This window comes from Nuphar pumila, chromosome 14 (assembly GCF_984573655.1).
Source record: "Nuphar pumila chromosome 14, dmNupPumi1.hap1.1, whole genome shotgun sequence".
NCBI lineage: Eukaryota > Viridiplantae > Streptophyta > Magnoliopsida > Nymphaeales > Nymphaeaceae > Nuphar > Nuphar pumila.
This window is the reverse complement of record NC_143262.1, coordinates 89,320,069-89,336,961: the sequence shown is the minus strand read 5'-3', so window position 1 is coordinate 89,336,961 and position 16,893 is coordinate 89,320,069. Positions and strand designations below refer to the sequence as shown.

Below are 16,893 nucleotides of genomic sequence, written 5' to 3'. Positions count from 1 at the left end.
TACGGATGTTTGTGGCCATTTTTTATCGTGTTATACAGGTAAAAAGTATTTTATCATTTTTGTAGACGATTACTCACAGTATATATATCTCGATTCATTATTTGAAAAATTAAAAGTCTTTTAGGCTTTTAAGGACTTCAAGAAAGAAGTAGAGATACAAATCAGTGAAATTATTAAGGTTGTCAGGTCTAATAGATGTGACGATCATTATAGTCATTTCACTGAGATATAATAAAAGGAAGCGCCATTTGCATATTTTCTAAAAGAGGAAGACATTGTATCTCATTATACTATGCCTAGTAGTGCTTACCAGAATTGTGTAGCTGAAAGAAGAAATCGTATGCTTAAAGAAATAGTTTCAAGCGACGTTGAATTACTCAAACCTTCCCTTGTCCTTGTGAGGTAAAGTTCTTAAGACAACAACACACATTTTGAATAAGGTTCCTACAAAGGCTGTTCAGAAGATTCCTTACAAGTTATAGACAGATAAGAAACATTCTCTCTCATATATACACATATGAGGATGTTCAACTGAGGCTAAATTATATAACCCACATATAAAAGCCTTTGATCCTAGGACAACTAGTTGATTTTTCATTGGTTATCCAAAAAGGTCAAAGGGCTTTAGGTTTTATTCTCCATCTCATACACCATAAATAGTGGAAACAGATAAAGTGATATTTCTTAAAAATAGTTCTATTGGGATAGATGCATATAAAAATATTGATTTGAGAAAATACAGGATTCAGGTTCCATACCTGTAAAGGAGAAATACCTAGTTTTTCTTGTCATTATCCCTTTTGATAATGTCAGGAAAAGTCTGATCAATGAACATCAATCCCAAATAAAGCAAGTTGTTGATGAGGATATACAACAATAGGATACAAAAGTTCATTCTGAACTACCTGTAATACCTGTGTGGAGGTCTACGAGGACAAAAAAATCTGCTATACATCCTGACTATGTGGTGTATTTGCAAGAGTCTAATAATTTCATAGATATTGATGATGATCCCTTCACATTTGCAGAAGTTATTAAAAGTGAAAGATCAACACATTAAATCAATGACATGAAATAAGAGCTTGACTCTATGACAAAGAACCAAGTGTGAGATTTTGTAGCTCAACCTAATGTTGTTAGACCTGTTGGTTGTAAGTGAGTTTATAAGACTAAAACCGACTCTAAAGGTCAAGTGGAGAGGTACAAGGCTAAGCTTGTTGTAAAAAGTTTCACACAGCCAGAGGGCATTCATTATAATGAGACTTTTTCTCCTGTCTCAACTAAAGAATCCTTGAGAATAATCATGACCCTCGTAGTTCATTTTGATTTAGAGCTTCATCAAATGGATATAAAAACTGCCTTTCTGAATGAGGATATGGAAAAGTAGGTATACATGCAATAACCTCTTGGTTTCAGTGTAGATGACTCAAATCATTTAGTTTGTAAATTTAAGAAGTCAATTTATAGACTTAAATAGGCCTTTCGCCAGTGATATAAAAAGTTTAATAAGGTAATTATGAAATTTGGATTCACTGAAAACATTATTGATCAGTGCATTTACATAAAACTAGTGAGAGTAAGTTCATAATTTTGGTTTTATATGTTGACAATATTCTTCTTGCAAATAATTAATTGAATCTATCACATGAAACAAAAATTTTTTTTCTTGTTATTTTGATATGAAAGACATGGATGAGGTCACATATGTCTTGAAATTGAGATCCATCATGACAAAACTAAGGGTGTCTTTGACCTCTCTTAGAAATCCTATATCCTAAAGGTCCTTAAAAGATATAAGATGGAGAATTGTTCTTCTAGTTCGACACCCATAGTGAAAGGGGATAAATTAAACTTAAAGAACTGTCCTCAGGATGATAATGAAAAAGCTCATGACAACTGTCCCATATGCTTCAGCAGTTGGCGGTTTGTTGTATGTGCAGACCTGATATATCATTTGTTGTGGGAATGCTTGGTAGATAGCAGTCAAATCCAGGCATTGCGCACTGAAAGACAACAAAGAATGTCATACACTATTTACAAGAAACGAAGGACTACATGTTGACCTACAGAAAAGTTGACCACCTAGAGGTCATTGAATACTTTGATGCGGACTTAGGAGGATGTCTCGATAGTAGAAAATCCACTACTCGATACATCATCCTATTAGCAAGTGGTGTCGTCTCATGGAGAAGTGAAAAGCAATCTACAACTGTTGCTCATACCATAGAGGCATAATTTATTGCTATATATGAGATATTGTCTCAAACCATTTGAATAAAAAACTTTATTATGGGTCTTGATATTGTGAACTCTATTGACAAACCATTAAAGATCTTTTGTGATAATAAAGCAGCCGTGTTTTTTTAATTAATAACAAGAGCTCAACCTCGTGTTGACACATGAAGTTAAAATATTTTGTTGTTAAAGAAAGAAATGAGAATCATCTGATATGTATTGATACAATTTGGACAAAGAAAATGACTGCGGATCCCCTTACTAAAGGGCTAACACCGGAATTATATTCCCAACATATAAAGGGGACGAGTCTTTTTTATTCCTTCTGATGTATGACAATACATTATATGTGATCACATTTATGAAAATGAATTGATTATCTATAGCTTTGTATATTATTGATTTTGTATAAAAGATCTCTCATATGGTTAGAGAGACTAACAAAATAACAATATTAATGAGATTGTGTATTTTGATTTTGCATAAAGAATCTCTTATACGGTTAGAGAAAATAACAGAATAACAATATTAAATGATCAATATAATGAGTTAGAGACCAACCCATTTATAAAGGTAATCTTAACATGCTAAAACATTGATTATGAATTGTATTGTAGTACATGAAAATATGATATTTTATAAAGAGGCGTTTATTTCCAAGACTCATATAATTCATTCTTGTGATACAGGATATCATGTGAACCCATTAAATTAAGATAACGGTATAAACCTTGATTTAGTGCACTTTTAGTGTCAATGGGTCAAGTAAGAGAATGTTGAACATTTTGGGTATGGGTTCAACCCATCAAGTGACTCGGATTGACACTATTAGTGAGTTGGTTAGTGGGGAGTTAAGAGGAGTTAGTGGGTGAAGGTTACGTGGATGTGAAGCACGTAACCACCCCTATCTCTCATTGTAAAAGGAAAGGGGTGGGGTTGTACGTATGATGAGAGCCAACCAAACACCCTCATTACCCACATTCAGGAAATTCTCTATTGGATTCAGGGTCCTACTCACCATCGACCTAAGGCCTGGGTTCATCGTGGGCATCGATAGGCTGAGGAGAACGTTGAGCACCCGCACATCATTTTAATGGCATCTACAGGTACGTATTTACAATTCGGTTCTGTATTTGTAAATACGCCAAACAAGTTTTTGTTCATGTAATTGTGACACCCATACAAGTTTCTCAAGATATTAAAAAATCAACTGCCTACAGTGTATCAAATTTTTTTTATTAGAAAGTATATTTTGACATAATAAGAATATATCTAGGTTGTGATGCCTAGCAAAGGCTCTAAGCTAAATGCTTTTATAAGCTACATTGAATAGGTACAATTTTTTTTATATTTACACGGAGAAACCACCCTTAGGATCAAAAACCTAGCCGCGCTGGCTCTGCCTGTCGTACTTATGATCTATGTCCTGGCAGCGTAAAACTCTGTAGTCTTAGCCCTTATACACATGATTCCCAACTAGGTGAGAGTAGGGCGGGCCGTGTGTGGGTTCTTGACCTACATAATTTTTTTTTTTAGATAATTGTGTAAAAACCACCTCAATCACCATGTTCATTAATCTGCATAATTTGAACCTTAAAACAAACTAGGATGCACATTATCTCCATGATTAGGAGGCATCCTACTGGGTGAAATATCTGATCCATTGACATCCCTATTATATTTGAAGGCCCCATGATCGAATCACGCTAGCGGATTGGACATCGTTACTTTATCACGGTTGGGAGCAGGTAAGGCTGAGTAGTCGTATCCTCGACTCGGAGTTTCGCCTCGCAACAAGCCGGGCTCATTAAGTGACCCAGTTCTCGGTGAGGGTTTTCCCTACCATATCAAGCCCAATTAGGTTGAGTTTAGAAACATACCCAAATGAAATCTATAAATGAAATACAATAACAAGGTAGAGTATGATCTACATCCAAATAAGATCACTTTTTTAGATTGAAACATGGATTCAGCAATAAATATAGCTGGTAAATAAGATGAACCGAGTTTAAGTTCAGTTCATTTTTGTGGCAAGCTGAGTTCGGACCCAGATCCACATAATTTCAAAATCTTATTTCAATTAAAAATACATATAAAATACTTGAATTGGGTCGGGTATTCAGCAAATAACCCGAGACGGGTTAGGCACAAGGGTGTCAACGGTTCGAGTTTACCCAGATCTGACCAAAACCAAACCTTATAGGGCCCGGGTATGGTGATAAATAAGAAGACCTGATTCAGACCCAGGTCTAGACCCGACAGTTCGATTAATACATGGACATGGGTATAGTTTGTGAAATTTTATACCAGACCCAGGCCCGACCCGACTTCTAATTAAGACCCAAAAATTTTCAATGTAAAAATGATAAAAAATATTGTTTTACTGGGTATGATCTGGGACTGGTTCATGTAGTTCTTATCGGGTCCGGGTATGGTTTCTCTTATAGTGGGACCCGATACCATACCAAAAAAACAGGGCCAGGACTGGTTCTACCTGGGTCCTATCCAAACCTGACCCGTTGACACCTAAACTCCAATCGCATATTGCTCGGGTTGAGTCAGGTACCCGATACAAACCCCGTTGACAGCCATAGGCGGACCTCAGACCCAGATCCACCAAGGAACTGAGGATTACACCTGTCATTGATTAAGAAATCTAGGGTCAGATTGGGAAAACGAGTTCTCATGGTCCCAACCGCTAGCATAAATACGGAGGAGGTTAGAGAATTTGGGGGAAACGTTTCCTCAATCCCCAAGAAATTCCTCCCAAATCCAAATTCCTCCCTCTTTTCTCTCTCTTTATTTTCCTTTATTTTCCCTTCTTCTCTTTTAGGAAGAGGAGAAAATGAGCAACGAATAGTAAGTTTTTCTTTCTTCTTTCTTTTTCTCTTGATTTTTAATGCGCTCTCTGCTTCGTTATTCTCGTTTTAACGCGTTATTTTGGCCGGATTGTTCTCGTAGCGATTACCTCTTCAAGCTCTTGCTGATAGGAGATTCTTCGGTCGGGAAATCTTGCCTTCTTCTCAGATTCGCTGTGAGTTTGATTTTACTGTGTTTTTTCCATTTCGTTTGATGGGAAAATTTTGGGTTTATTTAAGGGAAATGCGTTTTTTTCACCCCAGATGATGTTATTTTTTTGGTTTTTGTGATGATTAATTTGTTTTCCAGGATGATTCCTATGTGGATAGCTATATCAGCACGATCGGCGTCGATTTCGTAAGTCTAAATTATTCCTTTTTATTTTTTTTGTTTTTGTTTTTGTAGGATTTTGTTCGTTGTCCTGATTTTCTTGACGTGTATTGAGATCCTGTTTGTTGTGTTATTTTTCTTTTTCTTTTTGGATTTTCCAGAAAATCAGAACCATTGAATTGGATGGGAAAACGATCAAGCTTCAGATTGTGAGTATCTCGGAAGAAGTCGATATATTTATTTTCTTATTCTATTCGTTCATTTGTTTTCAAAATGAAGGTAATGCGATTTATTGTGTGTTTTGATTTTTCCCTTTTCTTTTGGGGATCTCCATGTGAATTAGAAACAAAATTTTATCAACAGAATCGGTTTTAAATTGCTGGCATGGAACTAGGATTATGGTTGATACTCCGGGAATTGAAGTTTAATTTATTAGACCGTTTACTCTTGTGGTTGATGTTGATTTTACACGAGGATTGCATGCTTGTTACATGGCTGTTGGTGAAATTTGATAAAAGTAATCCGTAGAAGTGGATGGTATTTCTATAATTTTCAGTTTTCATTTATTTAGTGTCTTCCTGACTGATTCATTATATGGGGTGGACATGTATAAAGTGTTATAAAGAGGTGATGAGAATGAAGACTCAAATTCTAGGTTCAGGTTTTGACCTCATTGGTGCTTTTATTTTCTTTCCTTCATAAATCCATCGCATGTTAACTGTAACCCTCAATCTATCGTCAACTTTGTTGATACATAGACAAATGGGTTTTCTCAAATCCATGGAAGATGTACACATGAGCCCTCTTCTGCTTTTTCAATCTCAGCAGTTCAAATCTTAATCATGACTATTCAAATATTTACAGTACAACAATTGGCGCTAATGCATTTATACATCAGGCCATGAATGACTGTTACAACTTTGTTGATACATAGACAATTGGTTTTTCTCAAATCCATGGATGATGTACACATGAGCCCTCTTCTGCTCTTTCAATCTCAGCAGTTCGAATCTTAATCATGACTTCAAATATTCACAGTGCAACAGTTGGCCCTAATGCATTTATTACATCAGTCCATGAACGAGACTGATATTTCTTGTCTAGGTGTTCGAAGTTGGAAATGGAAATGGTAGAGATGGACAAAATATCTTGGAAACAAATAGAAAAAAATATTATAAAACGGAAGATAGATAAATTAGCTGATATTGGTGTTATTCTTGTCCCACCACCCTCCAAGAAAAAAGATAATTGAATCTGTGAATTGAAAGAGAAGGCTTTCAATTCTTGTTTCAACTATAAATATTCAACTAATGCTTTGATATAAATTCTATTAAAGTAAGAAAAAAGGGAACAGATGGGAAATATCTCTTCAGAATATTTTTTAATTACCTCTCAATCTTGTTTCTTGTAGCCCCTTAGGTCAGGAGACAAAGGGGAAACAAAAGGAAAGAGATTGAAAGTTTTTTTTTCTTTTTCTAATTTGATATGTCATTTAAAGTTTTGTGTTATTGATTACAGAAGAAATCCATTTGCATAAACTTGATACTGTAATTCTCAGACAACAAGAGGATATTATTTCTTATAAAGTCGTTCCTTTTTTGCAAATGATGTTGTGCCCCTATTTATGATTTGTAGTTTTCTTTCAATTCTAACTTCATAACTTTTACACAAGCAGGTTGCTACTTTGTATTTGAAAAAACTACTATAGCATAGTTAACATGGAAATTTGAAATTAGTGAAACAGGAGATACCCAATCAATGTTCTTGTTCCTCTTCTCTTCACTTAAACTATATTAAGAAGAGAAACCTGTAATCTAGATATTTTTGTTGCAACAAGGACTAATTTTTCCTTCTCCAAATGATTTTCTTTTAAAGGTTCATTACACTTATCTGTAGTCTTACATTTAATTTGAAACTCATGTTTTTCCTGCATTAGTGGGATACTGCAGGACAGGAACGATTTAGAACCATAACCAGCAGTTACTATAGAGGGGCTCATGGAATCATTGTAAGTCTTCTCTGATCTAGCTTCATCTGTACTTGACCATTGATGTGCAGTTTATTCTTTCGGAATGATTTGCTGCTACTAACAAAAGTGAATCATAGTGATAAACATTTCTAATTTCTTAAAATGTAGTGATATTAATATAACATGGCATTGAATATCTTTTATCACAATGAATTATCTTAATTCTTCTTTTTTCCTTTTCACTTTTTTGATGTTTTCTACTTAATAATATTGCAAAAGCATTAAGAACCTCATCCCCTTTACTGCTCTTTGTTTCTACATCTCTTTTCACAAATTGAAGATTTCCTAATAATTTTTGTGGTAAAAGATGAACGAAAACTCTCATGATAACTTGCTTGCGAATGCCAAAATTTGTGGCCATAAAATAAATTATGTAGATGCGATTTAATTCTATGTAACACGGACTCTTCTAACAGGGCACTGCACCTGCACCCATGCGGCTGTGACACTTGGACACGGCTTCCTTTGTGTCAGGTGAAGTAAACCACACTGAGGTTCATTTCTGTCCAAAAGTAGATTCAGTTAACCCTAACCAAGTCTAGTTTTATCTATATTATATATAAATACATAAATGCACACACATACACTTAGTGTTAACTTAAAACTGTTAAAAATTATATATATATATATATACCCTCCCCGCACCCAAGTTTTTTTAAGTGCCGCATCGCTGCATCTGCACCCGCAGCCACACCCGCACCTATTGATATAGATTTAATTTCAATTATAGTGCTTTATTTTGACAATGCTGGTATTTCTTTAAAGTGGTTGTTGTTGTTACATTGTCAACAACATAAGAGTGTTCTGTTCGGAGTATAGAGGATAGAGACAAATGTTTATCATGGCTATCATTTGGTGGTTGCTGACTAAACCTTGAGTTGCCTTAGTACATTAAATACAATGGGTGGGTTGCAACCAAGCACTATTCTAAATTCAGCTGTTTTAATAGGAATTTAGAAACATCAAGTCACATGATGTTTGATTTCTGGTTTTCATTTTTGTCTTTTCTATATCTATTTTTCCTGAGTTCATCCTAGTTGGGATGTGTCTGTGTGTCAGAAGATTGTAATGGATGTTGGTGGATCATGGTTTTTCTAGTGGGTTTTAGTTTTGAATGGAAAGTGATTAGATCTGTATTCAAATCCAGTTCTAAGTCTGATCATGACACGTTGATCAGATGGAATTCATATATAAGCAATCTGACCTAGAACTGATCTCTTGCTACTTCTACCAATCTTAGTATCCTCGTCCTACTTTTTGCATTCAATTCTTCAGAAGGTCAGGGAAACAATGAATTGGCTTCATTCTGTTAATAAGGATCACTGATTGACATTTCATTCGATGTTTCAATCAAGCATTCCTAATCATTCCTTTCCATCCCAGGAATCCTGTATTCTATGTGCATCTTCTCATGTAGCTTTCTTGTATCCTCTCTTGCTATTACATCCTTAATGATTCTTGGTTTACTGCAGATTGTTTACGATGTTACGGAGCAAGAGAGCTTTAATAATGTCAAACAGTGGCTTAATGAGATTGATAGATATGCAAGTGATACCGTATGCAAGCTTCTTGTTGGAAACAAATGCGATTTGGTTGAGAACAAAGTTATAGCTACTGAAACTGGAAAGGTGATTTTCATGTCTCTTTAAATTATTTTGCAACTTTATTTAATTAAAATGTAGGTTTCTCTCTCTCTCTCTCTCACACACACACACACACACACACACACACACACACACACACACACATATATATATATATATATATATATATATATATATATATATATATATATATATATATATATATATATATATATATATATATATATATATATATATATATATAGGAAAACCCGTAACGTCGAATGGGTAAGACGTTGGACGAGCGTTGAACACCTGCCTGACGTTGACTTACACAGAATTAGCAGCGGTCATGACTGCCACTAATGTGCTGGGCAGAAAAACACCTGCCGCTGATCGGGTGTGCGATCAGCGGCGGGCTCTTTTGATAACAATGGATGAAATGTTCATCCACTGTTACAGGTTACTCTCTCTCTCTCTCTATATATATATATCAGAACTATATTGGTTAGCTAAAATATTCTCCTTTTCCCTGAGATATTACTATGAATACCTTTTACGTTTATGGAGATTTTTATACTGAGACTTATCTTTTGCAAATTTACTTTTAATATTGCAGGCATTTGCAGATGAGCTTGGAATCCCTTTTCTTGAAACAAGTGCCAAAGACTCCATCAATGTTGAACAGGCTTTCTTAACAATGGCTGGAGAAATTAAGAAGAGGTAAAGTCTGTGGTTCTTTTGTTTGCACATCTAATAAAGTTTCTACTTTATTGCTTTCTTATAAGATTTGGTGATTTAAAAAAGGTTTTAGTTTATGCTTTGTTGTCTTGCATGTACGTGCATGAATGTACACCACCTTTTGCTCTTTGGGTAGAAAACTCAAGCCTTCACTTTTTGTCAAGAGCAACCCTCTCTCTCTCTCTCTATATATATATATATATATATAGATATATATATATATATATATATATATATATAGGCTATGCTGGGGCATATCATGTAGAAAGAGGACCCCTTTGTTCACATTTTCTTCATTTTTCTGTGCATCAAGCCCTGTGGATATGATCTACATATTTTGTTACACATTAATGTAATGTTTTGGATCATCTGATTGTTTTATATATATATATATATATATATATATATATATATATATATATATATATATATATAGAGAGAGAGAGAGAGAGAGAGAGAGAGAGAGAGAGAGAGAGAGTAATGCTATGGTGCTCCAGGAGCACCTACACCCACATACTAGAAATCATAGGTGTAGGCTGCATCATCTCAATCAGACCTTATAGATGCATTTATAATAGTTTGTTTGATGGGTATCAGGCTTTGGATCACGCTCTTTGGACATAAAATTTGGTTTTTTTACGTCATGGAATTTTGGTACATTGTGAGCTGTTGATTTTTGAAGATCTTGAAAAACCTACATGTATGCCATAATCACATGATCGGAAACTTGTTTTCAACTGAAAATTGCATGTAGATCATATCTATAGGGTCTGATCAACAAAAAAACTCAAAAATTATGAAAATTTAAAGCTTCTATTAGGTGGGAGTAGGTGCTCCTGGAGCACCCTATCATTACTAAATTACTAATATATATCAGCCTGATTAGGTACACTTGGCGTATAGGTGAGCATATACACTTTTAATGGTTTATGGCAATGGTCATGCTATAAACCAATGGGATTTGGCACCATCTTGAGGGGTGGGGTTTCCTGTGCTAGTAGCTCAGTAGCTGACACTGACCAGAAAATGGCCATATAATGCTTTTTTATGCGTATGCCCTTCATAGCTGCTAACAGGTCAATTTTGTACTATGTTTGACCAAAAAGACCCATCCTTTTGATTGGCATCATTCTGGCTTCGTATTGTATGGGAACCCTACCTTTGAGTGTGTCATGGCTGTGATACACTGGGGTGTATGCAAATATTTTCCATGAATAGATAATTAAACATATGCATATATGTATGTATGCATGTACATACTAATACGTGTATATGATTGGAAATGTGAACTATTTCCAAGTGTAAATTGATCAGAGCATTGTTGCCAGTCCATAATTGAATGAACACACACACACACACATTTTCAGATCTCATACCAGATCGGTTTTCTTTTCTACTGTCAATGTTAGAATTTTAGAAAAGAACAGAGTTTGTTTTTGAGGCAATATCAGATAAATGAGAAATTGGTGTTCGTCCTTATTATCCATGCAGGACGGAGAGAAAATTATTCTTCTTTTAGGTTTTTGCTTCCCCCCCCCCCCCCCCCCCCCCTTTGTTTTGATCTCTAATGCAAACCTAGATGCATATTTATCAGGCTATCTCAGATAAATGAGAAATTGGTGTTCTTTCTTATTATCCATGCAAAAGACAACCCCTCAAGATGGTGTTAATCAGGCTATCTCAGAAGTTGCGCCTGTACGGATCTGATGTTAATCTATGTTTTGGTGTTTGTGTATGCGCTATGCAGGATGGGAAACCAGACCAGTTCAAACAAGGCGCCAAGTTCAGTTCAGATAAAAGGGCGACCAATTCAACAACAGCAGAGCAGTTGTTGCAGTTAATCACTAATCCTATTTACTGTAATGTGTTTGTGGTCCACGTCCTTGGTATATAGCATGGAACTCAAGGATACTAATACTGCTTTTTACTGGCTTCTGTGTTTTGGAAAAACTGAATTTCCTTGTGTAAATGCTGGAAAAACTTACATTTGATTTATGCACAGTCTGTTGGGAATTCAAAGTCTTAAAGCCAGAACCAAGCGGTTCGACTCTGGAGGCCATGATGCCATTGGTCAGATCGTTTTGGGAATTCAAGCCAAAGGATCTCGACTCAGGACATAGGCTATGCATTTTTTTTGTTTGGAAGGCAAGGTGGGGTTAGGCAGATCCCTACCAGTTATACAACGAAACTATTGGGATTTGAACTTGCAACGTCCCAACACAAGGTGACGTGCACTAGCTTCTCCTACCAGACAAGCGGAGCCCCCGATGGCTTAGGCTATGGATTCTGCTAACCCTGTTTAGCTCAAATTTCAGCTTTTCTTCTTCATTCTTTTGAGTATGAGCAATTCAAACTGAGGTTTGTCACCTGACATGGGATGGCCATGGTTCGAAACCCACGAAGGGTGTCCTTTTCTGCAAGGTGGAGGATGCCTGTACTTTCCAGTGGGCAGGGGGGCTTCAAGGTTTTAACTGGAGTAGGGATGGCAGTGAACCAGGGGGAAACGACATCCCGCCCCACTTTGCCCTTTTTGAACCGGGGATGGAAGACGAAGGTTAAAATCAAAACTCGTGCGAGGATGGACTTATGCTTTTCCCTGACCTATCCCGTGTCCCATCCCGATTTTTCCGCATTTTCCTGGGATAGATGACAAATGCGGTCCTGCCTCGACCCGTTTGGACTAGGGATTGAGGTTAAACTCCAAAAACATGTGGGGGATGGAGATCCGGATTTTGAGACGGGCCGGAGATTGAAACCTTATTCCCCACCCCGCCCTGTTCCACTGCCATCCCACTGAAGACATGAAGATCTTGGTTTTGAAATAACACTTCTCTGACGTGTGATAGAACGTCTGATCGTCATGATGGTCATCGCATTGGGATCCTCCTAACATGTGAAAAGACAAGAGAGAGAGAGAGAGTATCAGATTCTACAGCACATTTCACACAGGCTGCACCTGTCTGTCCTCCATCTCTGAGCCCAATAGAAGAGAGGGCAGATCAGGATTGCACCTGACCGAGAGAGAGAGAGCGAGAACGAGAAAAAGCTTTTGTGTAAAGCATATGGCAGCGTAGAACAAGAAGCATTTATTTCACATATAGCAGCTATGAGTGGCTCAGAGCAAAGTAACTCAGTGACAAAAGTTAAAAGCGGCAAAATATAGGCAGCCAAAACTCGCGAGAATTTCATTTTTTTGAAAATCTCGCATTTTTATTGGCAAAATCTTGGCAATAAAAGTTAAATTTAAAATATAAAAATATTTTTTATAAGGAAATATAAATAAATAATATTAAAAAATAGCCGATAAAAACATAAATATCGTGCTTAAAAAGCAATATTTATGTTTTTGACTAAAAACTGATGAGAAATTAAAAAAATAACGAAAAGGTAGCGTTTTTAACTTTCAGATAATTTCTCGCTAAATCTCACTAGATTTGTCACTATGAAAGTATTCTAACAGGCAAAAGCTGCCACCATCGTTGTTCACTCCACGTCCAAAAAGTGGAGTTTATGGCCACATATCTACGTACTCTAGGCAACCAGTGGGCCCACTAGTCTTTCCAATGACAGTGCAGACCCGAGAAAGCTGGTTAAGCTTTTTATCATTCATAAATTCCAGTAGGGGTTCAAACGGATCTGATCATGGTTTATTTGAATCTTGACTTTAATATTCTAGTCTGAATCCAACAAGAATACGGGATAGATCTAAGTAGATCTGAATATGTATGTGAATTTTATATGGCACTACTAGAATTGGCACAAATAGGTCCGAAACAAGTATTTACATTCAAAGCATACAAAATGGATCAGATATTATTGGGATCAAATTACAGATTGAACAGAAAATATTGATGGTATCCAGGTCCAAATTCGAAATGGATCCTACCATGTATCCAAAGCACATTCAGATTCTACTTTCCCATCCAAAAAATAATATTAGCGACTGAATCCTTACCTACAACTACAATACATCTCATTACATGGGTTGCCACAACAAGTGCTTCTTCCATCTCCGGCCATCTTCCGCTCACCTACCACAAATTTCAGTTATCTCTCTCTTCATCTTCCTCCCACCCACCACCGTTTTAATCTCTGTCTCTTCGGTGTGGTCGACCCACTTCTCTCTTTCTCAGAAATGGTCGAACATCGGTGCCCGGCCGGCAAAGGTTACCTCCCCCCGGTGATGCACCCCGGCGACACCTAGTGCCACCGGCGAGAGGTGAGGCAATACGCGCGCCGTTGCCATGCTGCGGACGCCACCGGTGAGTCGGCGACCCCCGGCAACGATCCCCTCTTCCAGCAACAGCAGCCGGCGACAAAGGCAGCTCCTACTCCCCGGCGAGGTCTCCTCCAGCATGCCCGACGACATCGGATTCAGAGAAAACAGAAAACCGAAAAAGGTTTTTTGGTTTCTCATGATTGATCGGGTCGCCTCTGTGCAGAGGACGGCCGATTTGCCTGCCAATGATGCCGACGGTGAGGCCTTGGGTCGTCGATCGGTTTCAATTGCCAGCGGCACCGACGATCGTCGCCCCTCTTACTTCCCCAGCGAAAATGCCATCGACAGGTAAAAGGGTAAACTCTGATTTTTTTTTTAATACAGAGCTGTCAGTGGCTTCATCTGCCACTGTAGGCCACCAGCCGATCGGCGTTGCCGCCAAGGCTGCGACCGACTGGATCCCCAACCACCGACAAAGCTCTTCCCCTTCCTTCCCAGCGAAAGTCATTTCTGCGAAGGGAGAGGTCAGATATCTCCTGTTGTTCGAAAAAAGAAAAGTGACAGGGGAAGCGACACTTATATCGCCGGCGACCGAATCTAGAATGCCGCCGGTCATCAGTAACATAACGAGCATACTCATATGCGGCCCCGATTCTACTAGCGCCTGTCAGCAGCACGGGAATGCGACAGCAGGGCTGAGACTGATACGACGACGACATGGGCGAGGGTAAACTGAATGCCACATGCCCAACTAAACGTCGCAATCTGGGAGCCCATAACCCAATGTTGGTGTAGGAGCAAAATCAAAACCGAAATGCAAATAAGTATCAGCAGATGCCATGGATGCGACATGCGGGTGCTCGACTTTCTCCTTAATCTATCCACGCCAACGATGAGCTCATGCCAGGACCGTGAACCCACTGAAAATTATCAGAATGTGAGCAATAGAAGTAATGGTTGATAGCTCTCATGATACTTAAAGCGCAATCCCTCTTTTTATAATAAGAGTAAGTGGTGGTTATAACTTTCACCCCACTAACCCCTATTAAGTACTCATTAAACAGTCCATTAGCAATGTCAAATCGGGTCACTTTTATAGGTTAGACTCAGACTTGAAATGTCCAACAAATATCTCTTCTGTGCCATTCCATATGATCACTTTTTAGCAACCTAATCAAAATTTATCGTCTCATGGTTTTATTTATGTTTTTTGCTCCCACTTTTCCCAAGAGAATAAGCTGCTATGTTGGACCAACGATACATAGTTTAAGTCTCTCTGTCTCATATTTTCTAGAGAAATGACAGGCAGGGATTAAAAAATTCCAAGTCAGATATCTGAAGCCCTCAAATGGGTGATAAGATTCTCATTATCACATCCAACGGCAGACCAGGCGGGCTGCATACCAAGGAGGGCTGTCAGGTGCAGCATTACCTAAGGCTCTGTTTGGGAGCGGATGTTGGGAGGGGTGATGACAGGGGTGACCAAATCGGTGGATTTGGCAAATACATCCTTGCAAGGGCAGTTTTTGAAATCCGCACTTTTTTAGAGTGGTTTCCGCCCCAGACCCTCTCCCAAAATGGTGTTTCCAACTGATGGAGATGATGTTGATTTCATGAACCCCTTTTAGTGTGGTCTCCCCCTCCTAAAAGGGTGTTCCCAATTGATGGAGATAATGCGGATTTCATGAACCCCTGTCATCGCGCTCAAAAACTTAAGGGACTGTTTGAAATCTGTAGCTGGGATGGGCGTTTACGAAGTTTATGCATTTGAAGAAGTAGCAGCTGCTAAATCCTGGATTTGGCTGTCAAATCCAGAATTTAGTGTAAATACAAAGAAAGGGCTTTGCTTCCCAACCTAGCTCCGAGATTCCTAACAGGACCCCACCAAGGATTTTACCTCAGGACCACCAAATGCATAACTTAGGATCCTATCCTGATATCTGCATCCAAGTGAAAATGTGGACTAATCTTAACCATTGATTGAACAGCTAGGATTGAAGAACGTAGGATAAATTCCATCATATGTCAGATGATGGGACTCAGGCTGGACTAAGGCCAGTTTACATCCCTAGCTCACCACTGCATACAAGCCTTTATGCTTATTAACCTTCATGAGGATCAATATTAAGAATCAACTGCTAAAAACCCAACCAAATGCACCTAGAAGGTCAGAAATTTGGACATTTGGTCCTATTATATGAGCTACATTTGCATTTTAGTGCAACTTAGATTTGCAAGATTTTTCTTTTGTGTGCTTGTGTAATGCACAAGCAAAAACCTTTTAAGCAGGCAAACATAATTATCATCATCATCATCATCATGAAGGAGAAGAAGATGAGAGGGCTGTTGTTCCCTCCAACCATAAAACAAAATGATCTAGATCTAAATTAATTACTACCTTATTGGAGCAATCACACCGTTATCTTAAAACAAAAGGATCAGCTAATTAAACAGTAAATGATCTAAAATTGCTTAATTAAACTCTCTCTCCCCACGAAAGAAATGGCATTACGGAGGCGGCAATGCGACGACTCCACAAGCACCCTCCAGTGCCCTGGCCAAATCAAATGGTATGTTGAGCAAGTGATGCAGTCCATCCCGGCACGGCGCGGGCAGCGTCCTGATGGCCTCACATGCAAAGCCGCTAGGAATGATGCTGCGCTCTATGTAAGCAAACAACTCTTCTATGTATGCAGTCAAGGAGCTGATGCACTGGATGATCTCCCAGAATGGGGGAGGAATGATAATGCCTGGGATGCCAATTAAACCTTGGGGCTTCTCTTGAGCCCATGCCTGCTGCATGGCCAGTGGGCTCAATACTAACAAGACCAGGACCAACACCTTAGTGCTCTTCATGTTTGCCTTTGTTGGTTTTTGATTCTCTCTTTTGCATACCA

The 16,893-nt window shown here is 38.1% G+C and overlaps 1 protein-coding gene across 1 annotated transcript; it reads left to right on the top strand.

Moving 5' to 3' along the window:
* Positions 1-4,961: 4,961 nt before the first annotated feature.
* On the top strand, positions 4,962-11,790 carry LOC149817336 (ras-related protein RABD1). Its single transcript, XM_089987283.1, has 8 exons — positions 4,962-5,094; positions 5,197-5,269; positions 5,404-5,451; positions 5,586-5,633; positions 7,361-7,432; positions 8,926-9,081; positions 9,656-9,759; positions 11,525-11,790. The coding sequence occupies exons 1-8, from the start codon at positions 5,081-5,083 to the stop codon at positions 11,616-11,618; spliced, it is 609 nt and encodes a 202-aa protein (XP_089843409.1). The 5' UTR covers positions 4,962-5,080; the 3' UTR covers positions 11,619-11,790.
* The last annotated feature ends 5,103 nt before the right edge of the window (positions 11,791-16,893 follow it).

Coding starts and splice junctions, on each gene's coding strand:
- LOC149817336 (XM_089987283.1), top strand. Junction 7,433..8,925: donor GAGGGGCTCATGGAATCATT/GTAAGTCTTCTC, acceptor GGTTTACTGCAG/ATTGTTTACGATGTTACGGA. Junction 9,082..9,655: donor TAGCTACTGAAACTGGAAAG/GTGATTTTCATG, acceptor TTAATATTGCAG/GCATTTGCAGATGAGCTTGG.